Below are 16,872 nucleotides of genomic sequence, written 5' to 3' on the forward strand. Positions count from 1 at the left end.
CAAATTCTAAGGTCCCAGTGCCCACAAAGGAGTGAAAACTGTGTGGGCCTTCTCTATTGATTTTGCTGGAAGCTCTCCATGCTCATTTGATGAGCACTAATGACAGGTGCACACTCAGAGTTATGGTGACCGCAATGATTTTATAGCTGAAAGTAGGCACTGTCCTTCTAAATGAGCATCTTTTATTCACTCTCACCCCCCTCACTTTCTCCTTCCACCTGGCCCCTTACATCATCTGACACTTAAAATACACTCAGAATTAGAAAGACCTCTTTCCCATCCAACAGCTTTGTCTGTGCCAAGGACACTGGGTATATTCCAGAAAGGCTAGGGAATGGGAGTTTGTGAGAATAAAGATAACTAGATCTAGAGGGAATCTGTTGGGCTACTTTCTGGGGTTCCCAGAGTAACTAACACTTGCCATGCACCAGGTAGCTAGTGTAGTCCAGATCTGTGATGACATTGGTGAGGCAGGGACCAGTATTATAGAATTAGTGTCAGGAAAGTGAATTCTAGGATCTGATGGATCTAGAATTCACTTACCAACCAGTGACCTTGAACCCATCTCTTAACCTCTAATTTGCATATCCTCATCAGTTACATAAGAAACTTAATATCACCACAGTAGAGGTGTTATGTGGATTGAATTAATTAACACATATACAGACCTTAGCCCAATGCCTAGCTTGCCACAGAGGCTTAGGAGATCTTGCTCATTATTATTAACCTTTGTTAGGCATCCCCAACATCTTTTTCATGTTGAGGGCACACATTGTTTATATGGAGGCATTAGTGTTAGAGAAAAGCAAGCTGAATTGTGTCTCAGGAGATATGTCAGTGACTCTGTGTCCTCTAACAAACGCCCTCCATTCTCTGCATCTGAACTTCCTCACCTGCCAAATGAAGGGGTTTGAGGTGATGATGACCTTTAAAAACCTTTGCAGCTCAGCTATTAAGTGTGTTTTCTTTCTTTGGGGATGAGTGGCAAGACAGCCAAGATTCCTGTTAGAGACAAAAACTCTGGCTTTTCATCTCCTCATCCTCAATTTCCTAGGAAAACTTTCCCCAAAATTCAACATCACAGATCAAAGTTATAGCAACTATAGTAGGGACTGCTCTTATAAATCAGCATCTTTTATTCATTATCATCTCCCCCTGTTTCTCCTCTCACTTCATATGTCATCCTACAGTTCAAATATCCTCTTAATTAGAAAGTCCTCTTCCCCATCCAATAGCTCTTCAAAACCTATGGTTTTAAGACTTTTATTATTATCACTGTTGTGTTTTCTTCAGGTGAGATACCCATTTTTCAAACAAAAATTTTTCTTGTACACTCCATATTTAAAATCAATAAAAGTGAAACTGCATGAGTTGAAGCTGTGATGAGAATGCCCCAAATTCAACTTACTCATCCCCTCAACCCCTCTAGCTCTTGCATTGCCCTTGGGGTGGTCTCAGAGGCACCACTAGTAATGGCCTGGATCCCACAGAGCAGTTTGAAAACCACTAGTTGAAGACATCCTGATATCAATTTTATCAGAGAGAAATAACCCCCCTCTTCTTCCATCCTTTATTTATTCATCTTTCTCTTTTGGGGCCACATAGGGCTGTATGACAAATGTTCTTATACCTCGCGTGACCGAGGATGGGTCGTTGGCATTCACACCGTCAGTGACCAAGGCAACAGAGACCCACGCTACTTTTTCTCCTTGAAGACAGACCGGGCCCGGCAAGTGACTACAATCAATGCCCACCGCAGCTACCTCCCAGGCCAGTGGGTATACCTAGCTGCCACCTATGATGGGCAGTTCATGAAGCTCTATGTGAATGGTGCCCAGGTGGCGACCTCTGGGGGACAAGTGGGTGGCATATTCAGCCCACTGACCCAGAAGTGTAAAGTGCTCATGTTGGGGGGCAGTGCTCTGAATCACAACTACCGAGGCTACATTGAGCACTTCAGTCTGTGGAAGGTGGCCAGGACGCAGCAGGAGATACTGTCCGACATGGAAACCCATGGCGTCCACACTCCTCTACCTCAGCTCCTCCTACAGGAGAACTGGGACAATGTGAAGCGCATCTGGTCCCCCATGAAGGATGGCAACAGCCCCAAAGTGGAATTAAGCAATGCCCATGGCTTTCTGCTGGACACGAGTTTGGAACCCCCTCTGTGTGGGCAGACGTTGTGTGACAACACAGAGGTCATTGCCAGCTATAACCAGCTCCCGAGTTTCCGACAGCCCAAGGTGGTACGCTACCGTGTGGTCAACCTCTATGATGATGACCATGAGAACCCCACAGTGAGCCGCCAGCAGGTTGACTTCCAGCACCGGCAGCTGGCTGAGGCCTTCAAGTACTACAACATCTCCTGGGAGCTGGAGGTGTTGGAGGTGAGCAATTCCTCTCTGCGCCACCGACTCATCCTGGCCAACTGTGACATCAGCAAGATCGGAGATGAGAACTGTGACCCTGAGTGCAATCACACATTGACTGGCCATGATGGTGGGGATTGCCGCCACCTGCGCCACCCTGCCTTCATGAAGAAGCAGCAGAACGGGGTCTGTGACATGGACTGCAACTATGAACGGTTCAGCTTTGATGGTGGAGAGTGCTGTGACCCTGAAATCACCGACGTCACCAAGACTTGCTTTGATCCCGACTCTCCGCACAGGTAAGACCTGTCTGGGCAGAAGATGCCCAGTTGAGAGCTGAACTTAATGTTCCCTATTGTATAGATAGGACACATGATGCCCATGGGTATTATAGGAATTTTCCAGTTCACACAGCAGCCTTGTCACCAAGGTCAATCTTTTACTCAAGTCACTGGGAAATAGAGGCAAGAATGGTTCATTACGAAAATATTAAGTGCATACCATGGGAACAAAGGAAGACTGAGAGCTGTGTCTTCTCAAAGAGCTCAGAGGTTAAAGTGGATGATGTGAGCTGAATACAAATAGCAATCATATTGTGTGTAGTAGAGTGGATGAGAGCTGCACAGTCCAGTATGGTAGTCCCCGACCACATGTGACTACTTAAATTGAAATCAGTTAAAATGAAATAATATATACAATTCAATTTCTAAGTTGCCCTGACCACATGCCAAGTACTCTGTGGCCACATGGGGCTAATGGCTACCATACTGGACAGAGCAATGTGAAATACTTCCATCATCACAGAAAGGTCTGTTCGACAGTGCTGGAAGAGCTGGAGTCAGCTGGGCTAGACAACATGGGTTCAGAACACAACTTTGGTACTTTCTCACTTTGTGACGTGTTAGAAGCTGTTTCTTCCCTGTAAAATGGGAAAAAAATGGCAGTACCTGCTTTGCAAGTTGCTTTGAGGATTGAAAGAGCACATGTAAAGTGTACTCTCTCTTACAGTGGCTAGCATGTAGTTAATCCCCAATAAGTATATCTGTCATTACTTGTCTCGTTAAAGGTAGTGTGCTGTATTTAGGTAGTATACTAGAAGATCAAAGAGAAAAATTGACTTGTAGCTTATTTGGGAAGGCTTCTTGGGAGAGGTGGCATTTGAGCATTTTCTTTCAGCTAGGTATAATCTGAGGTATAATAGAAGAAGTCTAGCAATCTAATGTACAATATGAGGACTATAGGTAATAAAATTGTAATGTATGTGGGATTCATGCTAAATGAATAGATTTTAACCACTCTTGCCACAAAAACAAAACAAAAACAAAATATAGGGAACTAAGATGATGGATATTTATATGTATACCATAGCATCATATTGTATTCCCCAAACATAAACAATAAAGTTTCCTTTTAGAAAAAGAGAATAGGTCCAATCTGAATATCAGAGACTGGGTTGTGAGAGAAGGGAGGGCACTCCAGGCAGAAGGAACTTTTCATATTCCACAGAGAAGAGAGAGAAAGGGGTCCTTCGTCTAATGTCCCACTGAGGCTCTGCCTAGGACTATCTATAAATAGTAATTCCAAAGTGGAACTCAAAGTTTATCTGTGTTAGATATGTGGAGGAACTAGTTTCAAGCCAGAGAAACAGCCAATATCCACCTTCTTGTTTTTCCCAGATTCACACTGAACTTTTCTATTCTGTCCAACACACAGGACCCTGGACTTGCTGATGGCTTGAGCACATTTGCCGACCTCTGCAAATTTTCTGCTGACTCTTCTCTTTATGTCTCTCTCAAAAGAGCAAGGGCCTCCCATGCACAGACAAAATACCTATGTGAAAAGGAATGATGATGCTGTCAGGAGAATGTCCTGCCTGGCAGCAAGTCAGAAGGCGCATCAGCAGGTCAGAAAGCACAGGGTTCCTGGACTCTCACCTTGGCTCTGAGACATGAGTAGCCCACGTGAGAAGGAGTCTTGGTGTGTTACCAGTCCCTTCCAGGTCACGGTGCACTGTCATCTCTTCTCTCATTTGGGCCTTTGTGCAGAACTTGGCAAGACAGAGGCTAACTTTTGCATTTGATTAATGTGGAAACAGAGGAAACTTAGGCATGTGACTTAACCAAGTTCACAGGTTAAGAAAGTCATTAGGCAAAATCACAAATGCAAGTCTTCTGAAATCAGGGTAATGTGTGCTCTACTGAGCTAGACTCCCAAGAGGTAACTCTATGAGAGAATAGGCTTAGCTGGAAGTCATGCATCCATTTGTACAGCCATTCATTTGCTCATTCATTCATTCATGCAACAAATGTTTATTCAGCCTCTGCCAAGTATCAGGAAGGTACGTATTTTTAGTCCTATTCTGCTAAATGAAATCCAGGATCCAGAAAGGTGGAGGAACTTACCTAAAGCTGCTTTGCTAATAAATAGGTACCTTGGATTTGAATCCTGGGCTACCAACTCCAAAGCTCCCAGAGAAGGGAGATATTTCAACATTTGATGAACAATAAAAGACAGAACTAAGGGATGAGGGTGACAGAAAAGATGACTTTATTGAAGCCTTTGGGGAAAAAAATTTGAGTATGATTGAGCCAAGACCAAGATTAACCAGCCTTTGCAGAGCACCATGCTGGTGTGGGGGGCAATGGGGCCCCAAGTTCTAGATACCTCCCAATCAGCAGACAACACTGGCAGGCTCCAAAGGCCTCCTCTTTTGTAAGTCACGGGACTGCATGCTCAGAATATCTGTGAGCGGCCATGTGCCAGCTGTGACCAGCCTGTTTGTTTGCTAGCTGGGGAAGCTGTGTGCCCTGGGTCAGCCCCACAAGGCCATGTGTCATCTCCTGATGAGGCTGGGTATTACAGGGTTCTGGCCAAATCAGCTCTCCCGTGTGCAGAGAGAAACCTGTGGAAAGTTGCAGATAAATATTTGCTTTGTGGTTTTAAAAACAAAAGGGAGGAAGGGAGGGAGGATGGGAGGGAAGGGGAAGAGAGAGAGAGAGGGTGGAAAAAGAAAGAAAGAAGGAAAGAAGGAAGAGAGAAAGGAATGGAGGGAGACAGGAAGGAAGGCACCTGTAGCAGAAGCAGTGAAGATTAAATTGACATTGTTCTAGGTGATTTTTAGTAAAAAGCCACACTCAATTCTCATCTAAAAATGTGATCTCTGTCTCTCTATCTCTCTCCTTCTATCTCTCTTAATGAGTAAAGACAAGACAGTTCTAAGTCACTGTTTCTTAAGCTGCTGTGAAGAATTAGTTTTATTTTCCCCAGTCCCTTTGTAACAGACAACAATGAGTTGATACAAAAATGAAATACCTCAAGAATGAACCATAATGACAAGGCCTCTAAAGATTTCTAAATGCTGACTATCATTTGCTTTGGACTTGTGAGAAACAGTTTGCAGACTGCCCACTTTGAGTAGCATTGGTTAAAATTAATCACTCTGCCAATTTCTGAAGCAGTTCCCTTGAGTAAAATAAAACTCTGCTAGTAATGCTGCTGGGCAGATTGACAGACTCCATGAGAGAAGCACCATTTCTTTTGAACACGTTTAAACTTGTACTGTTTATCTAATAGTCCTTGGGCCCATTGATCCATGTTCCCAGGAACGCATGTCACAGGAAAGCGCCCAGTTCCAGTAAAGAACACCAAAATGGTATGAGTTGTCAAACTTGGAAACATCCTCAGAGATTGTTGAGACCCATAGAGGGAAACTGAGGCTACAGCTCACCCAGTCTATTAGTGGAAAGCTTAAGGGAGGAAGAAGCTTCAGATTTCTGTCCTCTGGTCGTCTGATGTGACCAAACTTCCCAGCACTGCCCTAATGATCTTCTCAGCACAGACACCTGCCCCCTCACATTCTGTGCTCACTTTCTTCTTTCTAACCTTCCCGAGAGCTTGGGATTGTGAAGTGCTGAATGAGTGAGTTTGAAAGAGAATTGGATAAAGGCCTTGGGTTTTTGTGAGCCACTTCAGAACTGTACCACTACATTGACAATGGGTTATCCTTATTACAAGAAAATGATAAGAATGGCCAACTGAGGATGTGGAAGAAAGGAACTGAGATAGTGAGGGGGTTGAGAGCTATGTCATGTAGTCATTGGAAGATGTTTTGCCTAGAGGAGAAAATTCTCACAGGACCATGATCACAGGGTCATGACACATATACTTCAAGTTCTGAAGTCCTATCCTGTGGGATAGGTAGCAGAATTATTTTGTATTGTTTCTAAGCCATGACTAGAACCAGATTGCTGCAATTATAAGAGGCAATTTCGAGCTGAGTAATAGATGATGTCATCTCTACTCAGAATGCTTTTTCTAGGGAAGAGTTTTATCTGCAGATGAGTAAGCTCCTTGTCGCCAGAAGCATGCAAGTCTGCACTGATAATCATGCACACTGAGGTCATAGTTGAGATTACAACACTAGTAGAGAAGGTGGCCCTAATGTTGCTGAGGCTGAGCACTACACTGTCCAGTTTTACTCGCTGATATCTTACTGATACCACTTTAGGAAACGAAGTGGTTTCTGTTTTTCTTCTTTTTTAGCAGACACTTATTAAGTATGTCTACCCCCTCCACCCTCTCTACAGCTCACTAGAGGTGTTGCAATGATTTAGACATGTTCCTCACCATTGAAGTGCTTCTGCTTTAGTGAGAAAGTCTTATAGAAACATAAGAAACTCTGCTCTGATGTTTTAGAGGCACACAGTGGGACAGGAAACCTAAGAAGCAGAGATCTAATCTGACTAGGGAAAACAAGGCATATGAGCTGGTGGAGTCATGATTTGAGTAGGTATCCAGGAAAAGGCAGCCCATTGAGAGGTTGAGATGCAGACTGTGTCATTCGGGTCCTAGCAGGGAACAGATGGCACATTCAAACAGAATAATTAAGGAGAGTTGAGGGAAGTGCTATTTTGAAGGAGAGGTTATTTACAATATTGTAGACAGGATATATATTGTAGACAGAATTTGGGACAAGCAATGGGTACTAGTGCTGTACTCCAGCAACCGGCAACCAGCACCCATGGAAGCCATTTCCATTCTTAGCCTGTAGCGGTTTCCTGGCAGCAGCTGTGACTCTCAGTAGAGGGAAGCAGCCAGCCTACAGCCACCTGTCTAGAAGGGACCCAAGAAAGTAAATTCCACGGTGTCATTCTCTCTGTCTGCCAGTCTCCTACCAGTGCATCCCATTGGGTGAACCAAACGGGAAGTCACAGGCAAAAGAACCTGTTGTTAGAACCCACAGAAGCCAGCCTCTCAAGGGCACAGAGCAAAGTAGGGAGGGGTCTGGATGACAGAGAATGTCTAGAGCACAGAGACAGCCAGCCCAGGTAGAGAGTAGGACACAAAAAAAGGGTAGTGGGGAGAATGCAGAAGGGCATGGAGTATAAAGAGTCAATCAGTATAGCTGGGATCTGAACCATAAGCAGAGAAGTTTCAGTTTATCTCATGGAAAACTTGAGTATCAGACTTAATTTTTCTTTCGTCTCTCCCTTCCTCCATTCTTCTCGCCTTCCCTTCTTTTTATTCCTTTCTTCTATTCTTTTCTTCCTCAATATATATGTGTAGAATATTTCTTCTGTGCCAGGTCAATCTCTGCCTTCCTGGAGCCCATCATCTAGTAGGTAAGACAGACAAGTAAACACCCTGCTGCAATCTCTGGTGTGAAGGAAGCGCCCACAGTACCAGCCAGGAGGAGCCAGTCTGCTTGAGCAGTAAAAGCCCCTTAGAAAAAAAGCCCAGCTACAAAAAGACATTCCAAGTGAACCCTGGCGTTCTCTACAGTGGTGGAGAGGAGCCAGGTAGGCAGAACATTATCTGTAGCCATTAGAGATGTCTACACACAAGTAGAATGCACTTCACACACTCTTTTATAAATAAAATGGAAAAACAGGATATTAATAGACAGTCCCAGTGTCAGGAAATCCAGGGGCTTTTGACACTCTGGGCTGTAGCTACCTCACTGTGAGAGGATATTGCAGCAAACCCACCAAGTTCCTGTTTGGACCCCTCCAAAACCGCAAGCTCTGGCACCTTCAAGTGAATTTCACCTTTGTTCATGAATATCTATTCATATGAAATAGGACGGGTGGGAAAAAAAACTTTCCTTGCACACTGTTGTCTCATAGGAAAACATTTCTGTTGCCTTCTCTTTATTATTATTGTTTTGTTCATGTAGCAAGGACTTTCCCCTGGGGCCAGGTTTTAAAAAAATTTTGGGGGGAATCAAGTTGATATTGCTGGAAGTCTCACAAAAGAGGTTGCCATAAGTCTTGAAGTCACCCTCTTGACCCCTTTGCTGGCAGCTGTAGCCCCCTTAGTTTCTTCCCCTGCCCCTCATCGGGGCCCATTAAACTATTTGTGTTCTGTCGGTGGGGTTTCCCACGTCTTTTCTGGGATGATTTCATGGAACATACACTTCCTACTCCCCAACTACTTCTAAAGCTAAAAAATTGCATGGACTGCTTCTAAGTGAATACATGTGGTACTCAGATCTTTGTTTCTGTGATAGATCACTGAGTATTAAAGACTCTAAATCCACCCAAGTTGCTGTGAAGTCCATAATTTTTTTTCTTTATGACTGTATAATATTCCATTGCGTATGTGTACCACATTCTCTTTATCCAGTCCACTTTCATGGTTAGCACCATTGGTTCCATGTTTTTGCTATTAGAAATAATGCTGCAATAAACATGTGTATTCAGGTATCTTTATCATAATACTGTAATAAAAGAATTGGCAGTAGTGGGACACTGCCAGGAGTGGTGCACACAATATCAATAAAGGTACCCGATCTCAAGCCAGGTGAAGTGGGGACCAAACGGAGGCCCAAACTTTACCTGTATGATGACCACATATGTACCTAACCCTGAATTATACCCCACATCTTAAAAAAAAGTTATATGGAATCAGGGACTCTGAGAGCTGAAAAGAGCATCTGTATCTTGCTGCAGATGATGAGACCAAGCTCTCAAGGAGGGGCAGGCACTGACCCAGGCTGCACAGTGAGAGTGGAGATAGAGCCAAGACCAAGACCCCGGGTCTCACCTCCTACCATCATGCTATTTCAACTCCCCCCATATTGCCTTGATTCCTTAGAAGCCAGAAGTTTAGAACTGGAAATGTCATATTTAATATAGTCATATTCTTACTCATCATCCATATTTTAAGACATCTTAGTGTCCAGAGCACTATACTAAATGCCATAAGGATTCAAGATAGAATCTCTGACTTCAAGGTCTTATATACTGTGATTAATGCCATTTTGTTACAGTCATTCAGGAGACAGCAAGAAGGCAGATGACTTATTTCCCAATGAACCACATAGCCTAATGAGGCTCCCATGAGCTCTGAGAAAAGGCAGGATCACTGTGATATGGAGAAGTTAGGAGAGATTTAATGGTGGAGAAGGGAAACAACAGACTTCTAGCATAAGCAGGCTTTGTGATGATAGAAAAGATCAGCTGTGCAGGCCAGACAGGTAGTGCAATGGGGTATGTGCTGAGAGAGTACAAGAAAGAGGTGAGTCTGGTTGGGGATTCATGCAAGTAAATGCCACGGTTTTTTCTTCAGATTGTAGACCTTGAAGAATCTGGCTTATTGAGAATGAAAGAATCTAGAGGAAATAGATTCTAGTCTGGGCAGGGCAGTTTCTTAACTATGCACTCTTGGGCAAGTCTTTTAGTTTCTCTGTGCCTCCATTTCCACATCTATTGAGAGGGAATAAGAATAATATCTGACTGCCTGGATCACACAATTGCCATGAGGGTCCCATAAAATAATATCCCAGAAAGAGTTCTGGGAAGAGTTAACCAGCATGAAGATGAAAGGGGGCATTGTTATTTTTTCAGTAACTTTGTTCATTCTTTTCCAGTAATCATGTAAAATAAATTGCTTGGAATTTATAATCAGAATATCAGGGTTTATTTAATGTGACTAATATTCATTAAAGCAATAACAGGAGTCAGGTCTGCTGTAGTGGAAAAATTATGTATGTTGGAGACTGACCAGGGTTTGAATCTTGGCTCCGCTCTGCACTAGCTGTCTGACCTTGGCACATTGCTCAATAAGAGTCACTGGTTTCTCATCTGTAAAAATTGGGTGATAACAGCTATCCTGTGGCATGTCATGCAACTTAAATGGAGTCATCTGTGTGAAACACCTGGTATGGTATAGTGCCTGGCGCATAGTAGGTACTGGGGAAAGAGCCCTCCCTTCTTGCGTGCACACATGGATACCATCTCCTCCTTGTCAGCATTGTTTTACAGAAACTGCCTTTCTACAAGGCTCATAAGAAAGGCTTGGATGAAACTGCATTATACAAATTGAGAGCATTTATCGAGATTACTTGCATTCTCAAAATACTAACTTTTTTTCTACAGGACTGGCCACAGAATTGGTATTTTTAAATAAAGACCACATCACTTCTATCAAACTCATTGAGTTTTGAAGTGAGTTTTTAAAACGACCCAAATGTCTAACAGTGTTAGAGGACATATTTCTCTACAGAGCCATCACATGCAGCATTGGAATGGGTCAAAGTGAGGGATGCCACAGATGGGTAGAAGTGACTAGATGGTTCAACCATCTCTAGTCCTCAATCATACCTGCTTGGGTGCTAATAAACAGACACAACGTCTCAAGGCATACTTGTACACATGATTCAACTTTCTTTGATTCAGTCAGGGTTTTCTTCACATTTTTCTTCTGAACAAAGTCCACCTTTACTCACAAAGTCCATCTGTGAACCTGTGCACATATCACTTTAGTCTTTTAGAGCAGAATATAGCGGTAAATGGAATTAAAAGAAAAGCTCCTTATGACCCCTACAGATGAGGTTAATAAGAAGCTCAAAACAGTGGCCTATGAGTAACAGTGAAGGATCAATACAGTCTAGCAAACAAATAAGAATACACGTTTTAGAGAGGAACATACTCAAATCATTTAACAATTCTGTAACCTTGCACAGACCTCTTCCTTTGTCAAAGATTTTGTCTTCTCTGTAAAATCAGGTATGAAAGTGACAGTTGACTTCATTGACTGATTTAGAGGATTGGATGAGATAATATACAGTCAATCCTTTAGAACAGCACCTGACACATAGCAGGCTCTGAAAATAGTAGTAGTTGTTGCTGCTGTTGCTTGGGAATTTCCCTTCTCTGGGAAAGATTTTCTGACCACTTTTGTGCATATCTCTGAATACTAGCCTCCGTTCAATCCTGAGCCCCCTCACTAGAATCTCAGGGGTGGAGTAGAAGTCAAGGTTGGCCTAATCAATCACTCTCTACTACCAAGGGGCCTTTTATTGTAGCTTCCAAAAGTTTCATTTTTAAAAGACTTTTTAAAAAAATTCAAAAAGCCCTGCACATACTAAAAGCTAATGTATTCATTTCCTCAAGAGATAAGCTGCATGCCACACTGAGTTTATGCATATTCAACAAAAGCCAAAGGCATGTCTGGGATCCCATGTTGGGGCTCCCTGAACAGTGAGTAGAGGAAGGGTCGGAAGCCAGGAAGGTGCCCATAACGTGCTCAAGATCACATCAAGCAAGTCATTCCTGACCTGGCACTCTTGTCTCAATATGCTCCATATCCTCAAAGTTTACAGGTGAAAGTCAGGACCCTTTTGGGAGAACATGCCAGGGAAGCTCCCCCAACATGCCAGGATCTAGGTTTCTCCCTCTCTCACCTCTTTCCCAGATGTGGTCCCTGTTTCATGACCAGTTCCCTAGACAGATGGGAGCATTGGGTGCCCTATTGAGGGCCTCAGCAGGAGGCAGTGGGTTTTTTCCACACTGGGTTTGGCATAGTCAGCACTCTCATTTTCCTTTCTCCATCCACTGATGACACTGACCACTCATGACAGCCTCTGCACTTGGTCAGATGCCCTTCCAGGTTAGGAAACAAAGCCAGTGGTGGGGGCTGTGAGGGAGGGTTGAACAGACAGACGGCAGTACATTTTGTTTTAGTAAAATACAGTTTCCTAAGTTGATTACAGCTCAGCTTTAAAGTCACAGCTTTCCTCAAATTCACAGCTGGGTAGTTTTCACCTCCCTAGAGGGAGCCTCCACACCTCCACTCTCACTTTCTGGAAACACAAAACTAGTGTGTGAACAGCAGTGTATTTTGCTCATGGGTTTGTTTGCATAAGTAGAACAGGCTCGAGTTTCCCCCTCTCTCAGAGGGGCATTTCTGTCTTTCTTCTTACTCCTTTACTTCTCCTTTTTCTTTTAGTGTTCTAGGTTGTTTTAGCGACCTGATGATGAAGGATGGGGGGCTGGGGGAGCATTGTCTCCACTTCAAGCTTCTGATGCTTGTGATTTCCATCTTTTGTGAGTTCAGACAGCTAACCACAGCTCTTAGCCATGAGCTTAATTTCTGACTACTGAACTATTTTTATGGCCACAGAGGGCAATGGTGACTATAACTCCACAAAATCATGCAGTAAGAGAGTCACAAGGTAGAGTACTTTCCCATGAGGATCTATGGTAGAAAAACACAGTTGCCTGTGTTTACACAGTTGCTTCCAAGCCTAAGGAAGGAAGTGACTAGATCCTTTCAGGAACTTAGTGACCAGTGTGGAGTAAGTCACCTTCCTTCTCTTATTTTAAATTATTCATCTGTAAGTTGGGAGCATTTAAGATCTGCTCCTACTTAGAAATTCTTAAATCAGACAATATAATCGTGGTTCCAAACTTGTGGGAACTAGAACTAGAGTACAAAGAAAGGGTTTAATATTTAAAAGGTACAAATAAAGACATACACAGGTATTGGAATTATCCAAGGAAGTAAGAGACAATCCCTGCCTTCAAAGGATATCAGCCCCTATATCTAATAGGGAACACTGTGTTCTGTGTAGTAATGAAGGACAATTATGCTCTATGACAATTTGAAAAAATCCTACCCACATTGCTCAAGTCCCAACAGTGATGACAGGACCCCATACTGGGGCGGTCTGCATATCTGCTATTTTATTTCCCTTTAGGCTCTAGATGTGGCATCCTCTTTCCAAAAATCAATTTGAATTTAATTCTACTTTTGACAGCCTGACATACAATGTCATGCTTTCCGGCATCATTTCTCCATATTTGAACTTCTTGATCATTATATGACCCTCCAAGATCTGTCTCTGTTTTAACCCCAAGGGAGACCAAAGTTTAGAGAAGCCATTAGACTCATTCAAAGTCATTCAGAGAAATTTACATCTACTATAGCAAGTGTACTATTTGAACTTTAAATAAATGTGTTATTCGCCTAAGGTTAGGTATTTTGTATAATGCCATGGTCCCAATTAAAATTCACATGTTGCCAAATTGATACCTATTGGTGATGACATCATTCTTGATTTATCCTTTCCAAACTTAATATTTTTTGTTAGTCTTGACATTAAGTATATGACCTTCAAAACTGAAATCTAGAGTCAAACTGTGCAGTCTTCTGAAATACCCTCTGTACCTAAAACAGTGTGGCTGCCAAAGCATATGAAATAGATGTGATTGCCTTTGTTTAAATATGCTTTAAGCTTCAGACAAACCGCAGGATTGTCAGTGAACTGCGTATATTCTGCGCCATGTGGTCAGTTGTGTTATTTATCTATTGTGGTTTTGATGCTTCAAGAAGTAAGTGAAGTGGTGGGAGTAGAAAGCTGGGGGCCCTTGAACTTCATGGTTCTGTTGTGAAAACAGTCATTTGACGTGAGATCATTACATTGCTATTGTGGTGCTTTCGAACACAGTATTACACTTCAATTGTTGCACTTCCTTACATAGCAGGAGATTTCTTATGCCTTAATGGCTGCTCTGAAAATAAGTGAACTCCAAATCCCTGAGGCTGTCAGAGCAGAGACTATAGTACTAAAAAAGGTCTTAGGAAGTGACCGTTTATCAACAGTTTGTGTATGTGTGTGAAGTGTGTGTGGTGTGAGTGTGTACATGTGTGTGTTTGTACCTTCTATGTGCCAGGCACAGTACTAGGTGCTGAGGGCACAGCATTAATCATTGCACAAGATAGCTGCAATTCTGCCCTCTTGAAATGTCCTGCAGCAAGATAAGTAGATAGTTGGAAAAGTGCTATTAAGGAGAAGTCCAAGGTGCTGAGGGAACACAGAGGACGGCTACTTGACTCAGACATAAAGGGTCAGAGTTGCCTCTAGGCTGAGAGATGAGTCGTGTTAACCAAGTGAGTGTAGCTGAGTTTGCCTGGAACTAGGTGTTCTGACTATTTGCCTTTTGCCCTAACAGTCTCTAAAATTTTGGGGCTCAGCCTGTAATCCCAGTGCTTTGGGAAGTTGAGGTGAGTGAATTGCCTGAGCCCGCGGGTTCGAGATCCACCTGGGCAACTTGACGAGACCTCATCTCTACAATAAATCAAAAATTAGCCAGGTGTGGTAGCACGCGCCTGTAGTTCCAGTTACTTGGAAGACTGAGGCCGAAGGATCGCCAGAGCCCAGCAGGTCGAGGCTGCGGTGGCTGAGAGCGGCCACTGCACTCCAGTCTGGGTGACAGAATGAGACTCCAACTCAAAATAAAATAAAATAAAATAAAATAAAAAAACAAAATTCTTTTCCAAAAGGCAAGTGAAAAAAAACAGCTATGTATTTATTTTAAAGTAGTGCTTATTTTGACATTATTTTATTTTTTCTTTTGGAGTGCTACTGAAGTACCTTTTGTTTTATAATATGAGGGACAGCATACAGAGTAGTGTTTTTCTTCTCGTGAATGTATTACTTATTCATCAAAATTACAGATCACACTCACTTCCATTTCAATTTTTTAACAACCCAGAGGTCTAAGAACCTTTTCATTGACCCATCCTGCCTCTCTGAATCAGCACCTCCTCTCTTCAAATCCAAATTCTCAGAATTCTCCACCCCACCCATCACTGGGTCTCATCCTGGTCTTATCCACAAAGAGTTGCAGGCCGGTGGCTTTCCTTTGGGTTGACCTTTCAGAAGACTCATCAGATTATACTCCTCTAGGAGACAGATCTCTTACTGTATCTAGGTTTAGAGCAGCAAATAAGCGGGGCTTTGATGTGTACCATCTGAGACGGATAAAGGAAAAAATACTACAGTAGATAAAATCAGGAACCAGACCCATCATTTCAGCTTCCTTCACTCTCACCTCATCTCAGCATCAAATCATTCTCTATGAATGAATACCAGTTCTTCTTAGATATATTTCAGCCCTTTTGCTGCAAGACACAGTCGATGCCTCCTTTTCCACTTTCATTCTTCCTCTAGTTCACCTACCAAATACTTTCAGATATCTCTTTGGAGTATAAAAACCAGATAATTTTATTCTCTTTCATATAATCTTCCAGAGTCTGCATAGAATTTTCAGGACACTTTCTATTCTCTATAACCTAGTATATAAGACCCTTCCTGATTGTCTTTGTTTTGTGTTGCTGTGCAGAAATATCTGAGACTGGATAATTTTATGAGAGGGTTATTTGATCATGATTCTGCAGGCTATACAAGAAGCATGATGCCAGCATCTGCTTCCAGAGAGGGTCTCTAGCTGCTTCTGCTCATATTGGAAGGTGAAGGGGAGCCAGCATGTGCAGAGTTCCTATGGTGAGAGAGGAAACAATGGGTGAGGAGGAATTTACACTCTTTTTAACAATCAGCTCACATGGGAACTAATAGAGTGAGAACTCCCTCATCACCTTGAAGATGGCACCAAGCCATTCATGAGGTACATGCCCCATGATACAAATACCATCCACTAGTCCCCAACCTCAACATTGGGAATCAAAGATCAACACAAGGTTTGAAGGGGACAGATATCCAAACTAGAGTATTAATGAAGCCATTACTCGTCCCTCCAGCTTCATCTTGTGAAGTTCCTTCCACATTCCTAACTTTGCAACCACTTGCAAGTAAAGATTTGCAATGTCTTTTCTCTTGTTCTTCTAGGTCTCTGGGCTTTCTGGAGCTTCTGCCATTTCTCCTGCTTCTCACACTGGGTCCAATATGTAACCAAAATTTATTCTTTACATGGAAACCTCAGTGATATCTTACCTACTTTCATCTGTGTGTCATTGCTATATTCCTCCATCACATTCAGCACCTTATCTCTTGTAGCATATCCTAACAGAAAGTAAGAGACTAGTGGCTAAGGATATGGTCTGTTGTATCCAACAAACTGTGGGTTGTATTTCACCTCTTACACCTGCATGTGGAAGGACCTCGAAAAAGCGCTGTTGCCTCTCTTAGCCCTGGTTTCTTCACCTATAAATTGAGGATGCTCAGCCTATAATCCCAGCACTTTGGAAGATCATGGCAGGAGTATTACTTGAGCCCAGGAGTTCAAAACCAGCCGGAGCATATAGTGAGACGTCATCTCCGCCAAAAAAAAGTTGTTTTTTTTTTTTTAATTAGCAGAGTGTAGTGGCACATGCCTGTAGTCCCAACTACTCAGGAGGCTGAGGCTGAAGGATTGCCTGGGCCCAGGAGGTAATTGTGCCACTACAATCCAGTTTGGGTCACAGAGTGAGATCCTGACAA

The 16,872-nt window shown here is 42.8% G+C and overlaps 1 protein-coding gene across 1 annotated transcript in view; it reads left to right on the top strand.

Annotated features, from left to right (window-relative positions):
* Nucleotides 1-422: 422 nt before the first annotated feature.
* LOC103257849 (pappalysin-1-like) overlaps nt 423-16,872 on the top strand; it is a gene marked incomplete at its 3' end in the record, with an annotated part of 54,014 nt that continues 37,564 nt past the window's right edge. The window contains exons 1-2 of the mRNA XM_021711138.1: nt 423-465; nt 1,606-2,668. Of these exons, the coding sequence (XP_021566813.1) occupies nt 423-465; nt 1,606-2,668 (1,106 nt within the window). The remainder of the gene's footprint in view (nt 466-1,605; nt 2,669-16,872) is intronic.

This window comes from Carlito syrichta, unplaced genomic scaffold (assembly GCF_000164805.1).
Source record: "Carlito syrichta isolate Samal-C Ts95f unplaced genomic scaffold, Tarsius_syrichta-2.0.1 Scaffold301881, whole genome shotgun sequence".
NCBI lineage: Eukaryota > Metazoa > Chordata > Mammalia > Primates > Tarsiidae > Carlito > Carlito syrichta.